At 39.7% G+C, this 19,441-nt stretch overlaps 1 protein-coding gene across 2 annotated transcripts in view; it reads left to right on the forward strand.

The window, feature by feature from the left end:
* AASDHPPT (aminoadipate-semialdehyde dehydrogenase-phosphopantetheinyl transferase) overlaps positions 1-19,202 on the forward strand; it is a 75,751-nt gene extending 56,549 nt beyond the window's left edge. Inside the window, exons 3-6 of one of the 2 annotated variants that reach the window (XM_089687294.1) lie at positions 4,033-4,154; positions 7,882-8,040; positions 12,677-12,754; positions 18,706-19,202. In XM_089687294.1, coding sequence (XP_089543420.1) covers positions 4,033-4,154; positions 7,882-8,040; positions 12,677-12,754; positions 18,706-18,867 — 521 coding nt within the window. In that variant the 3' untranslated portion in view covers positions 18,868-19,202. The remainder of the gene's footprint in view (positions 1-4,032; positions 4,155-7,881; positions 8,041-12,676; positions 12,755-18,705) is intronic. The other variant, XM_089687295.1, reaches the window with a different exon arrangement.
* The last annotated feature ends 239 nt before the right edge of the window (positions 19,203-19,441 follow it).

Below are 19,441 nucleotides of genomic sequence, written 5' to 3' on the forward strand. Positions count from 1 at the left end.
GAATTACTCCCCAAAATACATTCTGCTACTTCTCCCGAGTATGGGGGGTACCACATATGAGAGATGTTTTGGCAGTCTAGCCAAGTACAGGACCCCAAAATCCAATAAGCACCTTCAGGCTTTAAAAGGGCTTTATTTCCTCATTACACTTCCTGACTATCACAGTTTCGGAGGCCCTGAAATGCCAGGATAGCACCTAACCCCCCCAAATGACTCCTTTTTGGAAAGTAGACACCCCAAGGAATTTGATAAGAAGCATGGTAAGTATTTTGCAGATCTCATTTCTTGCCCAAGTTTTTGGAAAATGAAGAAAAAAAACTATATTTCCAAACCTTGTGAGAAAAAATTAGATCTGCAAAATACTCACCTAGCCTCTTTTTAAATTCCTTGGAGTGTCTGCTTTGGGGGGGGTTTGGGGCTATCCTGGCATGTCAGGGCCTTCAAAACTGTGATAGGTATTGAGGAAGTGAAATGAGGAAGTTACGCACCTTCAGGCTTTCATAGTGGTCATTGGATATCAGGCTCCTGTATGTGGCTAGGCTCCCAAAAAGTCTAACACATGTGGTATCCCCATACTCCGTAGAAGTAGCAGAATATATTTTGGGGTGTATTTCCACATATACCCATGGCTTGTGCGAGAAATAAATCATTTAAATGACGACTTTGTGTAAAAAAAAAAAATGTTTTTGTCATTTTCCAGAAACTTGTGGAAAAAAAAATAAATCTTCCATGGACTCAATATGCCTCTCAGCAGATAGCTTAGGGTGTCTACTTTCCAAAAAGGGGTCATTTGAGGGTGTTTGTACTATCCTGTTATTTTAGCACCTCAAGAAATGTGATGGGCAATCAGAAAGTAAAAGCTGTGTAAATTTTATTATCTATACCATAGTTTGTAGACGCTATAACTTTCACACAAAGTAATAAATATACACTTACTGGGATATTTTTAACCAAAAACATGTCGCAGAATACATTTTGGCCTAAATTTATGATGAAATTTTAGTTCTGTTGGATATTTGTTATGACCGAAATGAGAAAATATTGTTTTTTTCCCAAAAAATTTTTTACTTCAAAAATGTTTTTGTTTATAGCGCCAAAAATAAAAAATTGCAAATGTGATCAAATACCACCAAAGGAAAGCTCTATATGTGTGAAAAAAAGGACATAAATTTCATTTATGTACCAAATTGCATGACCGCGCAATTGTCCGTTAAACTAGCGCAGCGCTGTATAGCAAAACAATGGTGTAAATTGCAGTATCTATACCATAGTTTGTAGACGCTATAACGTTCACACAAAGCAATCAATATACACTTATTAGGATTTTTTTACCAAAAACATGTAGTAGAATACATATTGGCCTAAATTTATAACCAACTTTGAGTTTACTATATATTTTTTATAGCTAAAAGTAAAAAATATTGTTTTTCTTTAAAATTTTTGGTCTTTTTTTGTTTATAGCGTGAAAAATAAAAAGCGCAGAGGTGATCAAATACCACCGAAAAAGAAAGCTCTATTTGTGTAAAAAAATGGACGTAAATTTCGTTTGGGTGCAGCATTGCATGACCGCGCAATTATCAGTTGAATTAGTGCAGCTCCGAGTAGCAAAAAGAGGCCTGGTCATTAAGGGGGGTAAATCCTCAGGAGTGCAAGTGGTTAATATACCTACAAAACACCTCAGTGTACCCCTGTGGGAAAAATATATAAATTTATCAAAACACTATGTGCTACCAGCACTAAGTGACTGCAAACGTGAAAATCTATCACAGCAAGAAAAAGTGAAAGTGAATGCACAAACAAAACAAAAACCAAACACAAGATCTCCTGTCAAGCGATGTACCTTACCAAATTGACAAAAGAAACCAAGTACAAAACATGCTGCAAATCCTCCCTTCAATAGCAAACAAAATGGATGATGTGAACTCATATACTCAAATAATAGTGAAAAAGGTGTCTTCTGTGATCCAAAACCTGTCATCCAGTGCACCTTACAAGAGGACATGTAAACAGGGCTTAGAATAGACTACCAGCTATCCCGGATTCTGTCTTCATATGCTCCGCACAATAATGATGGTACCACAAAGAAATATAAAGGAATAGTGCAAGACCTCCAAAGAACTTAAAGGCACTTTAATAGAACTGTTTACATTAATCACTTCCAGTCCGGACACTTTTACCCCCTTCCTGTCAAGGAAATTTTCAGCGCTATCACACTTTGAATGACAATTGCGCAGTTATGCAACACTGTACCCATATGAATTTTTTAGCATTTTTTGAGACAGATAAAGCTTTATTTTGGTGGTATTTATTCACCACTTGGATTTTTATTTTTTTGATGTGTAAATTAAAATGTCCAAAATTTTTGAAAAAAAGTGTTTTTCTTGGCCAAAATTTATTCCAATATATTTTTATATATATATATATATATATATATATATCTTAAAAAACAAAATTACCCAAATGAGTTTATAACCAAAAATGTATAATTTTTAAACTTTTTTTTTACATTTTTTTTATTTATTTATTTTTTTTACATACTGTCACCCTAGCAGTACAGTGTCACCGTGGTACTACTTGTGGGGGGTGATGAAGATTTTTTTTTTTACACTGATTGCTTTTACACCCATAAAGACTGTAAAAGCAATCATTTCTCCTTCTCTCTGGCTGTATTCTTGCAGCCATTGAGTAATGCTGTGTGAGCTGTGATTGGTCACAGCTTGTCACATGGTACAAGGCTGTTGTGAATAGCCTTTTACCATGTGACCTCTGTGATCATTCACAGATTTCACACGTAGTAAGCAATGATGTCAAAAGTGACATCTTGCTTACTACTCTGCAAGTGATCACTGATTGGCCACAGAGGTCCCGTCTGACGATCGGTGTTCCACTGTGTCCGGAGGACACAGCGGGCACCGGATTGCGAAGCAGGGTCCAGGGAGGCCGTTTATAAACAGCCACCCGACCCTGCACTGCCACCGTCCGGCCGTTTATATACAACGGCCGGATGGGAGGTGGTTAAAATTGCAGAGTTAGAGCATTTAAAATTAACCAGCAGCAAAAGTATAAAGCTCACTATCTCCCAGATGGATAAATCACTTCCAAGATGGCCGATTCAGAATTTCCGGCTACGTTGTCTGACATCACTTCCTGACATGTTTCGTCATTCCGACTTATTCATAGATTGTATGAATAAGTTGGTATGACGAAACATCTGCAGCTTTTTTTAAGTAATACCTGGTGATTCTGCCATGATGATAATTATTCAGGCACTTCCTGTAACAGGGTGACCTTGCTCTGTTCTCGTCTCCCACTTGTGCATCTGCATTGTCACCATGTCACATAGACATCTGTTGGAAACATATTACACAGTTATGGCCCACTGTTGTCACTCAGGAAACCCACCCTTAGAAATGCTATGCAGCCATCACTGGAATGCACGTGGACAGGAATTGTCTTCCAAGAGGGTTCAGGATTTGAAATAAAAAACAAAAAAGTATTTTAATAAAAAAAAAGGCAATTGTTTGATACACAGTGCTCTCAACAAAAGATCATCCAGATAAAATTGACAATATATTTTTTACATACATACAGTAGATACTGGATACACAGTTGCATGAATTTGTATCTTTTATATGTTCGTGGATTTGAGCTTTAATATTTGTTACAGCACCATGTTATGAGCTGTTTCGTACTTTTTATTTTTATTGCTCTGATATTTCTGTTTTTAGCTTGCTTGAGTGGATGCATTTTTGAAGCCCTTCATGTATAAGCAATGTTTTATTTGATACTACAGTGCAGCGCCTGGCTGGGTTTCCAGGTGCCATTAGTCCTGCTCTCAGAACGAGGCTTCCAATACTGTACTATACAAAGTAATTTATATAAATTACAGGGAAGGAGCGCTGCGGTAAATCTTCAGCTTGATTCTCCCATTACTGAGCCAGAGCATATTACTGCAAGGTCACATTTACTTGTTAAAAGTGAAAAATATTGTGTTTAGCCCAACCATTTAAATTTATGTTTGCAATTCTGCAGGCAGCGGCTCGACTGAAGAGTTCTTTCGTCTCATGCATCGTCAGTTCACCGAGAGAGAATGGCACTCCATCAAGAGCATGGCCGGCGACTGGGCTCAGCTAGACATGTTCTACAGGCATTGGGTAAATCACCACAGCAGTACATAGAGCAAAGGATTATCTGACATCAGCATACATTTTTCAATGAAACCGGTCATTAATATTTTAATATTAATTAAATATTATTTCACATATTTTGGCAACACCAACTGCAGCAAACAGGGAAACTGAGCATGTAAAATGTATATAGTATTTCTTAGTTTTGTATAGAGAAGGGTCGGAACCTCTGTCCAGTTTTTACTGCCCCCCTGGTAACCCTTAGAGAGATTTCGCCTGACTTCTGGTCTCGCTGACAATGTTTTACCAGACAGGGAAGGGAGGCAAGATCACCAACTGCAACAATGTCAGGGTGGATAAAAATCAATGATTTTTAAAAAAAAATAAAAAAAATTAGATTTTTTTTATTTAAATCAGATTTTTTTAAATACAATGCTTTTTGAGGAAAATATATTACCATCCAAAGGTTATGCCATCATGAAATAAAGATTAGTTTTTTAATTATGTAGAATAAGGCTGTATATGTTTAATTTTTTTGGTAAATAAATTCCATGAATCCATTCACAATGTCATGCTCTTCCAGAGGTTTTAGTAAGATTATTGGGCAGTTTCTCTGCCTACAAGATATTATCACAGATGCTCGGTTTACTTTTGCAGTTCTTAAAACTGAATTTGACTCAGCGGAGATCACATGCCTCTTCTTCACAGCAAAAATGTTATAACATGAACAGAGTTAAGAAAAAGACCTTAATCCTAACTTCTACAAACCTATGAATACAGAATCAACCCCTTCAGTGCTAAGTTTCAAGAAGTTCAGTGAATAGAAACAATATTTTTCTGATTGTTTGGAGTGGAATAGATCTGCACAAGAAGAAAGTGAAACTAAGTGTGAGGAGGAAGGGGCTGACAGTCTAAGTTTCTTAAAATATATATATTTTGTTTAGCCAAATTAGTTACCAAACATGGATGTTTGTTTACGCACATAACATATGCTGGAATGTTATTGTTTCAGTTGAATAAATCTATTTAAATTGTTATTAAGGTAATGATTATTTTTCTCTTTCCTAAGTACGACAGAAAAGTTGTCCAAATATGAATGATTAACCTATTAAACTGGGGATAAAAAAACTAATATGAAAAGTTGTTATTCTAAAAATCTTCATCTACTTGCATATTAAAGTTATACCAGCAGAATTAGTCTATGTAGAAAACTAGGATTTAAATCAAGCCTTACTGACTAGTGATTTAAATCGTGATTTAAATCAGTATGATTTAAATCAAATCCACCCTGAACAATGTTTTATTTTGTTTGATTTTTTTTTTTTTGTTTTTTTTTTAGAGTAAGCCCTGGTTCACACTGAATGTGACTTGTGACTGAAATGTCAGGTTAGACTTGCATAGACATCTGTACGTGAAGTCGCACAGATGTCAGGCAAGTCGTACTGGCCTGCAGTTTTGAAATCATGCTACTTCAAGGGAAGTAGCATGATTTCAAAGCCGCAGGTCAGTGTGACTTGGCAGACATCTATGCCACTTCATGCACAGATGTCTATGCAAGTCACACTTGAAATCAATGAAAATAGTGCAGGAATTATTTTCAAAATCCATGTGACTCTGACAGAGCCGCACCGATTTGAGCGGTTCCACTGCAGACAATAGGGTACGACATGTCATGCAATTTGGAACTATCAAATCGCATGACAAGTCGCACCGTTGTGAACCAGGGCTTAGAGAAGGTTGGAGCATCTGTCAGATTTATATTTCTGCCTGTGTCCCGCTTGGGCACACCCCTCAACTTCCTGTCTGGTGACACCAGTATCTGCAGGACAGGAAGTGAGGGTAAATCTCTGTAATGCAGCACTGGATAGCAGTAAAAGTAAGGTTACATCTCTCTTATGGAGCCCCAGGTAGCAGCAAATACACAACAGGGGTTCCAAGCTGTCCCCACTCTGTCCAAAACTACTGCTACTGTAGGAAAAATGTTTGTGTCTTGACATGCACTGCAAAGCGACTCTTTCTTGAAATACAAATTGCTTAATAAAATTCTAGACAGATTTTGTGTCGGTAATATCACCCACTTCACCTGGAAGCATCAAAAGCTGGGCTGAAGTTCCTTTTAAGGGGTGATGTGCAAAGCAGATCTTTTATTTTCATGAAAGATCTTTTAAAGAAGCATTTGCTGTGTATTTCTAAACTTGAATAATAAACGCTTAAAAAAAACCCTAAATGCAGTAACTGTCTTCTGCAGATGACACCTCTGTAGTGTTAAAGTGGTTACATATATCCGGGGAAGTGACCAACTTCAGGTGATACACAGAGAAGAAACAAATCCTCTTACATAAGTTGTACCTGTTTATCTTCAGTCTTCTCTTCTCCACAGCCCTGCAAAGTCCAGAATTTAAAACGTTTGTCTGATCTTTCAGGATGCCGGGTTTGGTAGCTGAAATTACACACTGCAGGGCTCAGTGAGGAGCTTTGAACACTGCTTGGTGGAAAAGGACACCCCCCACTTCACACAGCACACAGGAACAGAACTGAGGCTGTCAATCAGAGTCTGTGTGCTGGAGGTCCCTTCTCTATCACTTTTTTTTACCTCTTGGTGTCAAGAAAACTTGTCTTGTTCAAATAGCAGAGGAGCAAGGCAGCAGAGAGAAATGACACTGCTCTGGACTGAGACAAGTACACACTATAGGGGGATATGCTTGTTCATATTTTATGTCTGAGGTTTACAACCACTGTAAAATGGACAAGTTTACCTTTTAAAAAAAAAAAAAAGCCAGCCAGCCCTTCTCCCTAGCTCCAACCAATACATGAAATTGCATTAAGCTTCCCTGCAAGTCCTTAGTTACCTCCTTGAACATGTCTATAGCATGGCCAGTCAAATGATGTGCCAGACACCTGTGGCCATACACTAACATCCCACAGGCTAGAATGGGATAAACCCCAAGTGCAGGGGCAACATTCAATTCAAGTCTATCGAATGTTCGTGTGCAGGCAGCCTGGTGATTAATTTTTTACTGGCTGGGCAGCAGACTGTCCACTCAGCTGTAGGAGGATGTCAGTATGGGACTGTGGGCAGGGAATGGGAGAGTGCGTAGCACTCTGCTTTTATTCTCGTTGTGAAAGAGAGAGAGAACCTTACCATCACCCTGTTACCTTTGACCCAGCAGCAAAACCTAAGTCTGCCTGCTTTGGGGAGTGACCGTTATCATTTTAGACAATCTCATAATTGCTGCAGAGGCTGTGTAAATTCCATGGCTGTGTAAATCTCAGGACTGGATGGACAAAAATACAAATCCTTTGGATGCTCATATGTGTGCATTTCAAATCTGTATTTAGTTGTTTATCTGGCATTCTTCTTTAACCTCATGAACCTGTAGACACTGTTTTGCATTTTTTTCTGAATGACATCTACTGAATGCGCCAGTGGTGCTTAAACAAGCTTTTTGCATTTGCCCTAATCATCTGGCAATATCCTGCTAAGCAGTGTAATGTTACAGAAACTAACATATGTTTCTTACTGTGGAGAGTACAGAGGTTTACCGCAGCATTGACACAAGCCACATAATGCTCTTGTGGGGTTTTTTTTTATTTTGCTGACAAGACACTATTAATTATTTATTTTCATACATTCATAAGGATGAGCGAGCAGATATGTGCAGGTTTTGATAATAGAAAAGAGTGGAGTAAATAATGTATGGTATTTTGTTACAATAAATTCTGAACTTTGCGGATTCTGTGTTTCTGGTTCTAGGCTCTAAAGGAAAGCTTTATAAAAGCCATAGGGGTCGGACTAGGCTTTAGTTTGCAGCGTGTTGAGTTTGAAGTGTCGCCCATAACTATGGAGGTCGGTAAGGTTTACACAGAGACCAGAATGTGGCTAGATGAGGAGCCTGAGAACTGGGTTTTTGAGGTAAGAATGGAAGAGGTAACATTTCCCAACTAAAAGAAATTTAATGAAATACACAACCATCAGGCATAAATATGTAAAGAACAAAGCAGTATTCCTGTGCATGCAACTGTTTAGTATGTTTGGAAACTGTAAAACTCCACGTTCTCTTAAGGTCTCCTTCTTGTATGTTACCGCGACTGTTTTAGGAGATTAGGTCACTGGAAAGCTAGGACATCAGATCAGGCCGCTTCCCTGTACTACTCTGCTATGCCTGGCCGCTTCTTTGACATACTCTGCTGTGTTTAATTGGCTCTCCTCTACATCAGTCTATCGGCCAATGACCATTATCATGTAGGGACTTGGGCTGTAGTGGTACACCGAAATGAAAAATCCAATGCCAAAACTGAAAATTCATTGCGTTCATGCATTGAAGTTAATGGGATGCAATTATTTTGCATTGACATAATTGGGGGGGGGGGTTACATTGAAGTCTATGGGGCATGATTTTGCATTGAAGTCACTAGGGGGTGTTTTTGCATTAGTCTGTGGGACGCAACTTTGCATTAAAGTCTATAGGATGCGACTGTGCATTAAAAGTCTATCGGACGTGACTTCGCTTTAAAGTAACTAGGGGGCAATTTTGCATTGAAGTCTATAGAACATAGCATGCCATTATCGGCACTTTTTTGTTTCGTTCAGCAAAACACCAATAACCCTGTTTTCAGCGGCTGATCTACCAATGCATCCCTACTGGGTTGTTTTACATGAAATACTTCATTTTATCAAAGTGTGTGCATTAGTGCATGTTTTTATCATTTTATCATTTTTCCAATAGATCTACACTTAAATGGTGGTACTCACTGGAGAGTCAGGTGTGAGTGACATTTTTGCTTTGCATATATTTTCGAGCTGTCAAGATAAGGGGAAAACCAGAGAATACAACAGCTAAAAAGGATGTGACATTCTGACTGTACCAGTTGACCGTTTACTGGTATCACTGGAGCTGAGTTTTCCCAAGGCCCCATTCACACCAGGCTAGCCCGAATTGTTCAACTTTGCCCAGTGCAATCCCTTAACATAGACCAAGCAAAAAGCCTTGTGTCCTGCCATATTAGTTCAGACCTCTGTGCTGTGGTGGTGTGCACCACAGTACAAAGAACAGTTCTTTTTTCCAGGGAAATGTGTTGCATTCACCGCATCTCATCACAATGTGGTCAATAGAACTTAATGACATATAATTTTGTGACATTTCAATAAAGTTCACATAGAAAAGTAAACAGTGCCATGTGTTTTTTTTAGCCTATCTGCACTGCAGCTTTTTATTGCACACCAGTGGCAGTGCGGTAGTGTACGCTGCTACTGTGAATGGGCTCTTATATTAACATGCAGAGTCAAAGAGATTAAATTGTATCTAAGCCCAAAAACAAAAATGGAATATACTGCAGATAACCAGTCCTTAAATATGGTGACTGCATTTGTTTTCACTCTTCAGGCTGAGAACATCTCTGCATCATGTCAGAGATGCAGTGTGCTTTCCAGTCCCTTCCTGTGAGCTGAAAAGAAGCAATAAGAACCTTGCCTGTATTGTGTAAACTACTGTTTCCATCGGTCCACCATGTAATAGATTGTAAGCTCTGATGAGCAGGGCCCTCTGTTTCCTCTTGTACCAAATTGTATTGTAACTGTAATGATGTCTACCTTCATTTTGTTAAGCGCTGCGCAAACTGTTGGCGCTATATAAATCCTGTATAATAATAATAATAGAGATAACCAATGGCAGACATGTTTGAAGTCCAGCCAGTGTGGCAACCTTAGCTGCCCCCAAAGATACAATAGATAAAAAATGTAGACATGAAGGCACGGGAGGTGTGTTATTTGCAGGATCATCAGATGACAGTAAAGGAGAAAAGTCTGAAAAAAAGAAAAGCTAGTGCAGCCATCACATATAAATATGGAGCCTTATGTTAGGTTGCATCTTTAGTCCTCCCATCCCTTTAATTGAAATTGGAAATGATTCCTCTAAGAAGTGAACCTTCCTATTTGCACTGGGGGCATAAAGTCTGCATAATCCAAATGACAACCTAAACAGGAGCCAAAGGCCAAGTGGTCATCCTCAAAGTCCAGTTACAATTACTGCAGTAAACTAGACAGATAGTGAACTAGTCAAAGCTGCACACCTGCCTATCATGTCACAAGGAAGCACATACTCCTAGGCAGTTGGTGTCTGATGTGGGGATTCCAGTGCAGACAATGCAAATGGGATGGCTTCTCTGTGCCTAACGGAATCCTTTCCAGTTTCATTAGAAGGGTTGGGGGTACCAAGGCTGCTTCCCTGCCTGAGGCCTATTCTTCCATCGCTAGTGAAATTGCCAGGGAAAGAGGCAGGTGCATAAACAAAAGTTTGCATTTTTTGTCCTTGTTGCTGATTTCCTGCCTTCACTGAATATATCATCCATCTTCCGGTTCACTGAGTAGTTGCTCAGAAATAGCCTATTAGTTTTCAAATCAAAGGTTAATTTTCTTTGGTTTCTTGTTTGTAAGACCAGTGTCATCTCTGCCTCCTATTCCCCCAGCCACTGGTCTTGGCACATCCCTTCTGTAGTTCTATCTCCAGGAAGCAGTGATGTAATTCAGCTAGAGATGCACCAATATATCGGAGGCCGAAATGTATTGGCTGTATATAGTGTTATCGGCATTTTGCCAATAGGAAAAAAAGTGACAATTAATGGTCGCCAAAAGTGTGCAATTTTACCATGTTTAGAGTGCGTTTTTCATAGATCATGTGACTAAAAAAACTGCATCAAAATGCAGCATATGTGCGCGTTTGATAGGTTTTCAATGCATTTCAGGCCTGGTTCACACCAGTGCAGTTTGCATTTTGTCTGTTTTGCATTGCTTTTTGCAGTGTGTTTTTGCATGCATGTTTTTGATGCGTTTTTTTTATTTTTTTTCTTTAGCCAACTTGTTGCTGGGCAGATTAAAAATGCATAAAAAACGCATCGCTTATGTATTTTTGATGAGTTTTCAATGCATTTTAGGCCTGGTTTAAACCAATGCAGTGCTCAGTGTGAAAGCAGCCTATTGCCCAAAAAGGTGCTGAAAATAAATTCATATTCATTTAAACTCATGATATTAATTAAAATATATATTACAATTATATATAAAAATATATTTTTTTTAAAAAAGCTGTCCACTTCGGTTTTCGGCCAAATGCGTCCTGAATTTTTGGTTTCGTTCTAAGAATTTTCATTTTGGCGCACTACTAAATTCAGCCCCACTTGCAGCGGTGGGTGGACCAAGACTCTCAAGCACATTTAACCTGTACAGGTCTAGTGTACCCGCCTACATTCACTACAATTCTCTGTGGTTGATGGAAACTGTAATTTCCTTTTAATGCAAAGAGAGAGGAGAGGATATGATGTAATCCCAGCTGTTACACCTCCTTCTTGGCAGAGCAGATGCTCTTATCTTTTGAATTACAGAGATGAGGTTGTGAAAATTCAATTGGACTTTTCTCCTAAATGGTAAGGATTTTCAAAGTTGTATTAGCTGTTTAGTGTTTTGTGTAGAGGGGTATACTAAAGAGTGATTTTTTTTTTTGCCTATCCTGGAATTTTTATTTATTTATTCTTATGCATGCAAAGAAACAAACAGGGTGCACAGGCCTAGTGCATTACCTTAAAAATTAATTTATTGTATAAAAAGTGGTAATATACTCACAAAGGATAAAATGTCAAAGGCACATCATATGAAGTACAGCAAGGTCCAAAAACAGAGCGTGATGTCTGGAATGGGATATTTTGACCTCCAACTTGTTGACGCGTTTCGAGGCCTTGCTTCTTCCCCAGAGCCCTCACATTTTTATTCTTATGTTTTGAGACTACAAATATAAAAACCTTATTCATTTAGATCTGGAGGGCTAAGAAGTTGGGCCATGTTAGGTTGTAGTTGCTATGAATGTTCTGGAAGCATTCATCTCCCAGTGGATCCAAGCATTATTCTTTGTTTTATTTATGCTCTGCTTTCACCATCTTTCCACGTGAATCATTTTGTCTGTAAATAATTCATATAGGAATTCCTGCACGGCAGCTGTGCATATCGATCTACAATCTTTAATCTTTTTGTTGGTTTTTGAAGTATATACTTTTCCTCCGTCAGACTAATTTATGTAATCTATGCTAGATGTACAGGATTATATCAAAACACAAAATTACCTTTCCTTTGGCAATGTGAAGTTAGTGGTGGATGCAGAAAGCAAGAAAAAATGTCATCCATATCTAACATTTTATAGTAAATATTGTCTGCAAGATCAGACACCTCAATAAGCAGTGCCTCTATTATCTCTCTTTTGGCTTCTCTGAAGTTAGTATGACTTGGTTCCAGGGGATCTGACATATGGACTAAGGCCTTTCAGCCATCACCCCCCTGTCATGTGAGAGTCTTCTGCTGTCATGAAGTCTTTCCCATTGGACAGAGGCGGGCGGTTGGAAGTCCATAGTCTGTAAGTCAGGTCCCCACTACATAAACAGTAGCTAGTGCCGGATTTATTTTGCAATATTTAAATTGCATCAGAATGCAAACACTTTGCTGTAGATTGTATGATATGTTGGACTCCAGTGTTCAGGGAACAATAATTAATTTTGATTGAATTTTATAGGAAATGCTCCTGGATGACAAGCATCATGTTGCTGTTGCCTTGGGGGACACAAATACAAACAGAGAACAGACTTCAAAGGTAAACTAGCATCTGTAAACGTGTGCTGAAAGGACACACAGCAAAAAAAAAAATTCAACTCAGAGGTTTTAGTGCATGCCTACTCGATCCAAAACTAAAAAAAAGAAAAGGTTTTGGCTTGATGATCCATACACTGCCTCAGAGCCTGTAAGCATTATACTTGGCACAATGGCAAGCGAGCATTGGTCAGCATGGCCACGTATTAATGAGGATTAAGTTGAGCAGAACAGATGATAGAATTTCATTGCTTCTGGGTTGAACTCCACAGTGCTCCACGGTGCCTGTAGTTACAAAGGTGGGCTTCATTTTAGCCTACTTACTGCTGTTAGGAATATGTTAATACTTGAATATCCATAGCTTAGCCATATGTTCACTTTAAAGTAAAACTAAATGGAATTTTTTTTTTCAGTTTGGATAAAGTGGAGAGGGTTTAGAACACGTCAGTATTTCATTCTCTCGTTCTGTCTGTGAGGAGATTCACCCTCCCTGTTTGTCCTGTTTACCTTTATCATTGAAAGTAAAAGAAAATCCCAAATATCTGGTTGTCCCCAGAAAAGTAATAGAGTGGAAATCTTCCAATGGGGACACTAGTTCTGGTGACCTGGGATGTCCAAAGAAATTCCCTTTATTTGCATGGATTTACTCTCACTTCCTGTTTGACTATGGGACAGGAACTGAAGGGAAATCTCTACAATGGGACAGAGATGGAGAAAAAAATCTGACAGGAGTTATAACCCTCACATGCTGTATCCAAAATGAAAAGAAAAGTTGTGCCTATAGTTCTATTTTAATAGTAAGCACTTTGGGTCACTTGACACGCCAATGTTTAATCTGGAGAGATTTCATAGGCTGTAAAACCTTCAGAAGTCTGAGCACTGGTCTGAAAATTAAAAGAAAGTCCACCTACCTGCAACTCCCCTCACTCCTCCTAAACTAACTTACACTAACACGCCCCACCATAAAGCGGAGCTCCACCCAAAAGGGGAAGTTCCACTTTAATGCCTTGTCTCCCGCTCCTCATTAAGGATTGGCAACTTTGGGGAGCGGGTACCCAAATTTGAGAGGTTTCCGCTGTGATTGCCTAGGCGATCAGAAACGGAAGTGGTCCTCCCTCCCCATATTCTTGTGTGACACGTGACAGGTTGCAGAAGACTACGGGGCCATTCACAAAGCGCAGCATTTCTCGTGCATGCGCAGTGAGCACCCAGCTGTGAAGCCACAAGCTGTCACAGCCGGGTGCCCACACTGAAGATGCCGATGCCAGGGAGAGAAGACGGCCAGTGAAACCAGCTGTGGTGAGGACACCGCTGGACTGAGGGACAGGTAAATGGCTTTATTTTACAAGTCCGCAGCTACAGATTTTGTAGCTGCTGACTTTTTTTTTTTTTCAGCTGGAACTCCACTTTAACTTCTTACTTACCCCTGTAGCGTTTCACCGCCCTTTGCAGTGTTAACCCCACCTCCATCAGAAATCTTCTTTGGAACTAAATGGCTTGTTCCAGAGGTGGAATAAACAATGCACAGGATGCAGCTCTATTTGAGAGGTAAGTAAGAAGATGTGGTGGGGGTGTTTGTAAAGGTGGGGAGGAAGGGGGATAATTTGAGGACTTTCTTATAAAAAAAAAAAAAGCACAGTTGTCTTAACCTCCCTGGCGGTATTCCCGAGTGTAGCTCGGGGTAAAATGTCAGTACCAAAAGCGGTAACCCCCAGCTACACTCGGGCTTACCATGCGGCGCTGCATAGAGATTCCCTGCAGCGCTTACCTTGTCCTTCGCTGCCGTGATGTGTCCCCTGCAGCGTCCCCGGCCATCTCCTCCGGCCGATGCCGGCATCCGGCTTCTGTGTTCCGGTCCCTGCGACGTCGGGACGTACGGGCGCCGCCGCCGGCGGCGGCGGGAAATTTGAAAATTTAAAAAAATGTCATATTTTTCCAAACAAATTTTACATAGTAAAACATTGCTGTTTCAACCCATTTCACATACATATTGTCCCTAGTGCTTTGTCCTGCGCCCTGCCTGCATTTTTACTGTTCTTTCTGGCTGGAAACTGAGAAACGTCCATGGCGTTCAAAAAGCGTCCCTTTAGGTCAAAAGCGGGTTTAGATCAGCTAGAGAACAGCGATAGTACATCAGAACCACTTGCAGAATTGAGTGATAATGATTCGTGGGGAAATTCGTCATCAGACACTGAAAACGATTTTGCGACTTTGCTCAGCGATGTGCGAACTTGGCGCTCTATTTCAAATTTCAGTGTTTTTGGTTTGATTACATTATTGAATTAAATGTATTATTATTATATTATTATTTTTTATGATTATTTATTAAATTATAATTTATGATTTCGTGTTTCAAATTTTATCATGCCCGGGATGTTTACTAGACTCTTGTTCGGACAGATTTCAGTGAGTTATTCCTAAGAATTACAGGCCTACAATAAAAAAACAACATATTTCCATGCAAAATAATGGTACCGCTTTCAGCACCAAAAATCTGAAATAATCATACCGCTAGGGAGGTTAAACTTTTAACTAGGAGGACAGTTATCAAAACCCCTGCATATTTCCATCTTGTGAACATTTTGTAGCAAACACAATTGACTATTTTTACTAGTATGCAAAGCAGGCTGAAGATGATTTCTTTACAGCTCAGTCCTTCGGTGCACTATGTCGATGAATATATAGACAGGAGATACACTGAGGAAACAAGGCATCCTCCAAGATATTCCTGCACAGAATATCCCTTGTGACCTCTGCAAACCTTCAGAAGCATGCATGTCCAGATGGACGCAGAAAGTGCCTAATTTAATGTAACTTGCTACTTGCAGAACTCCCAGAGTTCCTGAATGAGATGACAGGCATATGGAGGTTAATGGGGAAAAAAAAGAAATGTAAACTGGCTGGCCATTTAATGACAGCTCTCAAAGGACAGGAAAAGAAGAGGAAAGGTTATGTTTGCAAACTAACTTTATTTGGCTGAATACATTAAAGGAATAGAAGCTTAACTACAGGCAGATATAAGATACACACATTAATGCAGTTCAGTATTCATTCATCTTTAATGCATATGAGCTTTCATGTTGATAAGAGTAAACAAAAAGGTGACCTTATAGGTCTGCTGCTGAGCTTTCAATGTCCTGTCAGAATGTGGGGGTGCAGAGAGGACATCATTTTATTCTTTGAAGTGGGGTTTTACCCTTTCATAACCGGGGCATTTTTTGCTATTCAGCACTGCACTGCTTTAATTGAGGACTGCGTGGTCATGCAACCCTGTACGCAAATTAAATTTATATAATTTTTTTTACACAAACAGAGCTTTCTTCTGGTGGTATTTGATCACCAGTGGGATTTTTATTTTTTATTATATATATGAAAAAAGACTGAAAAAAACATATTTTCTGCTATCTGTTATCAAATATATCCAATGAAAAAAAATCAATAAATCAAATTTCTTGTCTTTGGTAAAAAAAATCCCAATAAGTGTATATTAATATGTTCGTGCAAAAGATATACTATCTACAAACTATGATATATACCGTATACTGGAATTTACGCCGCTATGATGCTATACTGGTAAATGTGTGCCGCTCAATTGGGCGCTAGCTGACGCTGGCTGGGAGCTACACTAACTGACACTGAGATCAACAGTGACAAATACAGTGATCAATGATGTATACGATACCAGGGCTTAAAATTTCAAGTCCTGAGCTACTAGCCAGGCCTTAAGAGTTACTCACCACCAACAAACACAAACAGAGAGACCTGTACACACATACACACAGACATGTACATACACACACAGAAACATGTGCACACATGCACAGAAACACGTGTACACACACAGGCATGTACAGACACGCATACACACAGATACATGTACATACACAGAAATACACACGCACAGACACATGTACATGAACACACAGACACATGTACACACAGACACATGTTTGTACATGCACGCGCACACACACACACATGTACATGCAGACACATGTACAGATACACAGATGTACATACACACAGACACACACACATGTACACACACGCACACCACCCCCCCATAAAAAGTTGCAGTACTTCGTTGTTCACTCGCAGAGCCGGGTACTGCACTCTAGGGGAGGCAGAGAGCACAGCACACACTCCTTCCTTTGCTTTCACTGCGCTCAGCTATTGAGCAGTCTGACGGCTCCCAGTGCCAATGACAGATCCGGCCTGAGCTCTGAGCCTGCTCAGCAAGACAGCCCTGGGGGACACACTCGCCCCCACCATAATTTCCACTCGCCATTGGCGAGCAGACGAGTGGAAATTTCAAGGCCTGTACTATACTGTACACTGTCGCTGTGCTAATGACGCTGGCTAGGAAGGGGTTTACATATAGGGTCAATCAAGAAGTTAAAGCGGAGTTCCACCCAAAAGGGAAAGTTCAGCTTTAAAGATTGGTTCCCCGCTCCCCATTTGGCACCTTTGGGGAGCAGGGGGGAACGGGTCCCCGAATTTGAGAGGTACCCGCTCCCACTTCTGCCGCAATCGCCTAGGCGATTGGAAACAGAAGTTGTCCTCCTACCCTGCCTCCCCAAAGTCCTGTGGGACACGTGACAGGTCCCAAAAGATGACAGGACCTGAAGTGCAGCGCTACTCGCACATGCGCAGTGGGTACCCGGCAGTGAAGCTGCAAGCTATCACAGCCGGGTACCCACACTGAAGATGCCGGCCTCCTGGAATACAGGACAGCTGGTGAAATGGGCTGCGGCGGGGGCAACGCGGGATCGTGGAACAGATGAGTGGCTGTTTTTTAAAATCAGCAGCTACAGTTTTTGTAGCTGCTGACTTTTATTTTTTTACAGAGTGAGTGGAACTCCACTTTAACTGTGTGCCTAGCAAATGTAATGTGTGTAATATGTGCTGATTTTTCTTTATTATCTGGCTGCGGTTAGGAATCCCTAGGCTAGGCTATGGTTTTCGATTCCTGCTTTTCAGGAAGGAGAAACCTCCATATCACTGGTCACAGTACCTAGTGTTCTGTGTTTTTGCAAACATAGAACTCTGTGTATGATTTGACAGAGCTGATCAGCTGCCCGCTTGCAATATATTTACTGTGAGCAGTCAGCAGGTGATTAACATGCTGCAAGTACAGAAAAATAACTGATGATGTCTCGTAAATATCAGGCAAACAAGTTGCATTTATGAGAGAGAGAGATAACAAAATACTTTTCAATGATATATTTAGTAGACCAGAAGAAAGCAAATAAGAGAAGTTAATTGTTACGGTTTACATACACTTTAACTGTGAGTGGTGTCATCCACCTGTATTGTATAAGGGATCTGTGTAAACAACAGGAATGGATAAACAGAACTACAGAACCCTTGGCAGGTAAAACAGCTCTTCTTTGTATATTTCACCTATATACAAGCATAGAGTTCAGCTTTATTTTCAGTGAGCCTTCCATCTGATGCCATCTTCTCCCAGTCTTCAGTCTTCCATATAGGTAGCCATGGGTGACATAACTAGCTTGCATGAACATGGAAGTTGCTTCAACCTGTATTCAGCATTTACTCCTATCCATCTGTATATAAACTGAAGTGCATGTGCGGCTGTCCGTGTACAAATAGAATTAAACTGTTATACGGCAGGCACTATGAACATAGTCTCGTCATCTGTTCATACCTACCTGCATTAAATTTGTCTTGTGTATCTGCATGTAAGTTCAACTTTAAAGGGGGCAAATTGCCAAAACCCCCTAACTTTTTTACCTTTCAAATAAATTTACAGTTTGACTTCTTTTCACAATCTAGTTCTGGTGACATCATATAAAATACAGGAAAATCCGATTGTAACCAAAACTGCCCATTTAAATATAAGTATAATTTTGTTGTATAAAATTAAGATGCAAACAGTACATAGTGGTTGATATTGTTTTTTCATATTGGACTGTCCCTTCTCTTTATTATCAGAATGTAATGAGATCAGTTACACCGTTTACAATCATTACCTACAAAGACCTGATGGCCTCAGCTGTTCCACTGACAGAAGAAGACTCCAGCTATTGGGATAGCTTTTCTTCCAAACAGGAGCTTCCTCAACGCCAAAGCGCCAAACCATCATCAAAGTCATGACAGAAGCCTGCAGACTTACTAGATTTTTGGAGCCTGTTTATCAAGATTAGAAAAAAAGACTTGCTGTTTTTTTTATTTTTCACTAAATAATAATTGTTGGTAATGAACTGTCTCAATGTTGACCTGAAATGCATAAAAATGATGTAAAGTGACAAGAAAGTACAAATATAGGGGAAAAATATTATTTAAAAAATGCCGCTTTGAAGGAAGTTTCTTTTCCAGTTTGTCTCTGATGCAAGGGGACACTCCCCGAAAGCTTGTCCTCAAAATTGTTAGTGCAAATAAAAAAAGTATCACGGACAGTACTCAATTGTCTCTGATGCAAGTAATTCTTTCTGGTTTTGTGTTGCCTGATCTGTTATAAACTGGCAGGATTTTGTTTTAGGTGAAATATAGCCGATTATGATTTGGATCTTTTAAAAGACATGCACAGAGGGGTATGATTTCTCCTCTGAACGCTTTTATTCCTGCTCCTGGCAGCAAAATGGTGCTTAAAAAAATGGGCCTAAAGCCATGTATTGCACACAAGTTTAGGTGTGTCAAGTGTTTGAGCGTTAATGGATTCCATTGGCCA

This window comes from Staurois parvus, unplaced genomic scaffold (assembly GCF_062004578.1).
Source record: "Staurois parvus isolate SC_StPar_1 unplaced genomic scaffold, SC_StPar_1.0 ptg000422l, whole genome shotgun sequence".
Classification (NCBI taxonomy): Eukaryota; Metazoa; Chordata; class Amphibia; order Anura; family Ranidae; genus Staurois; species Staurois parvus.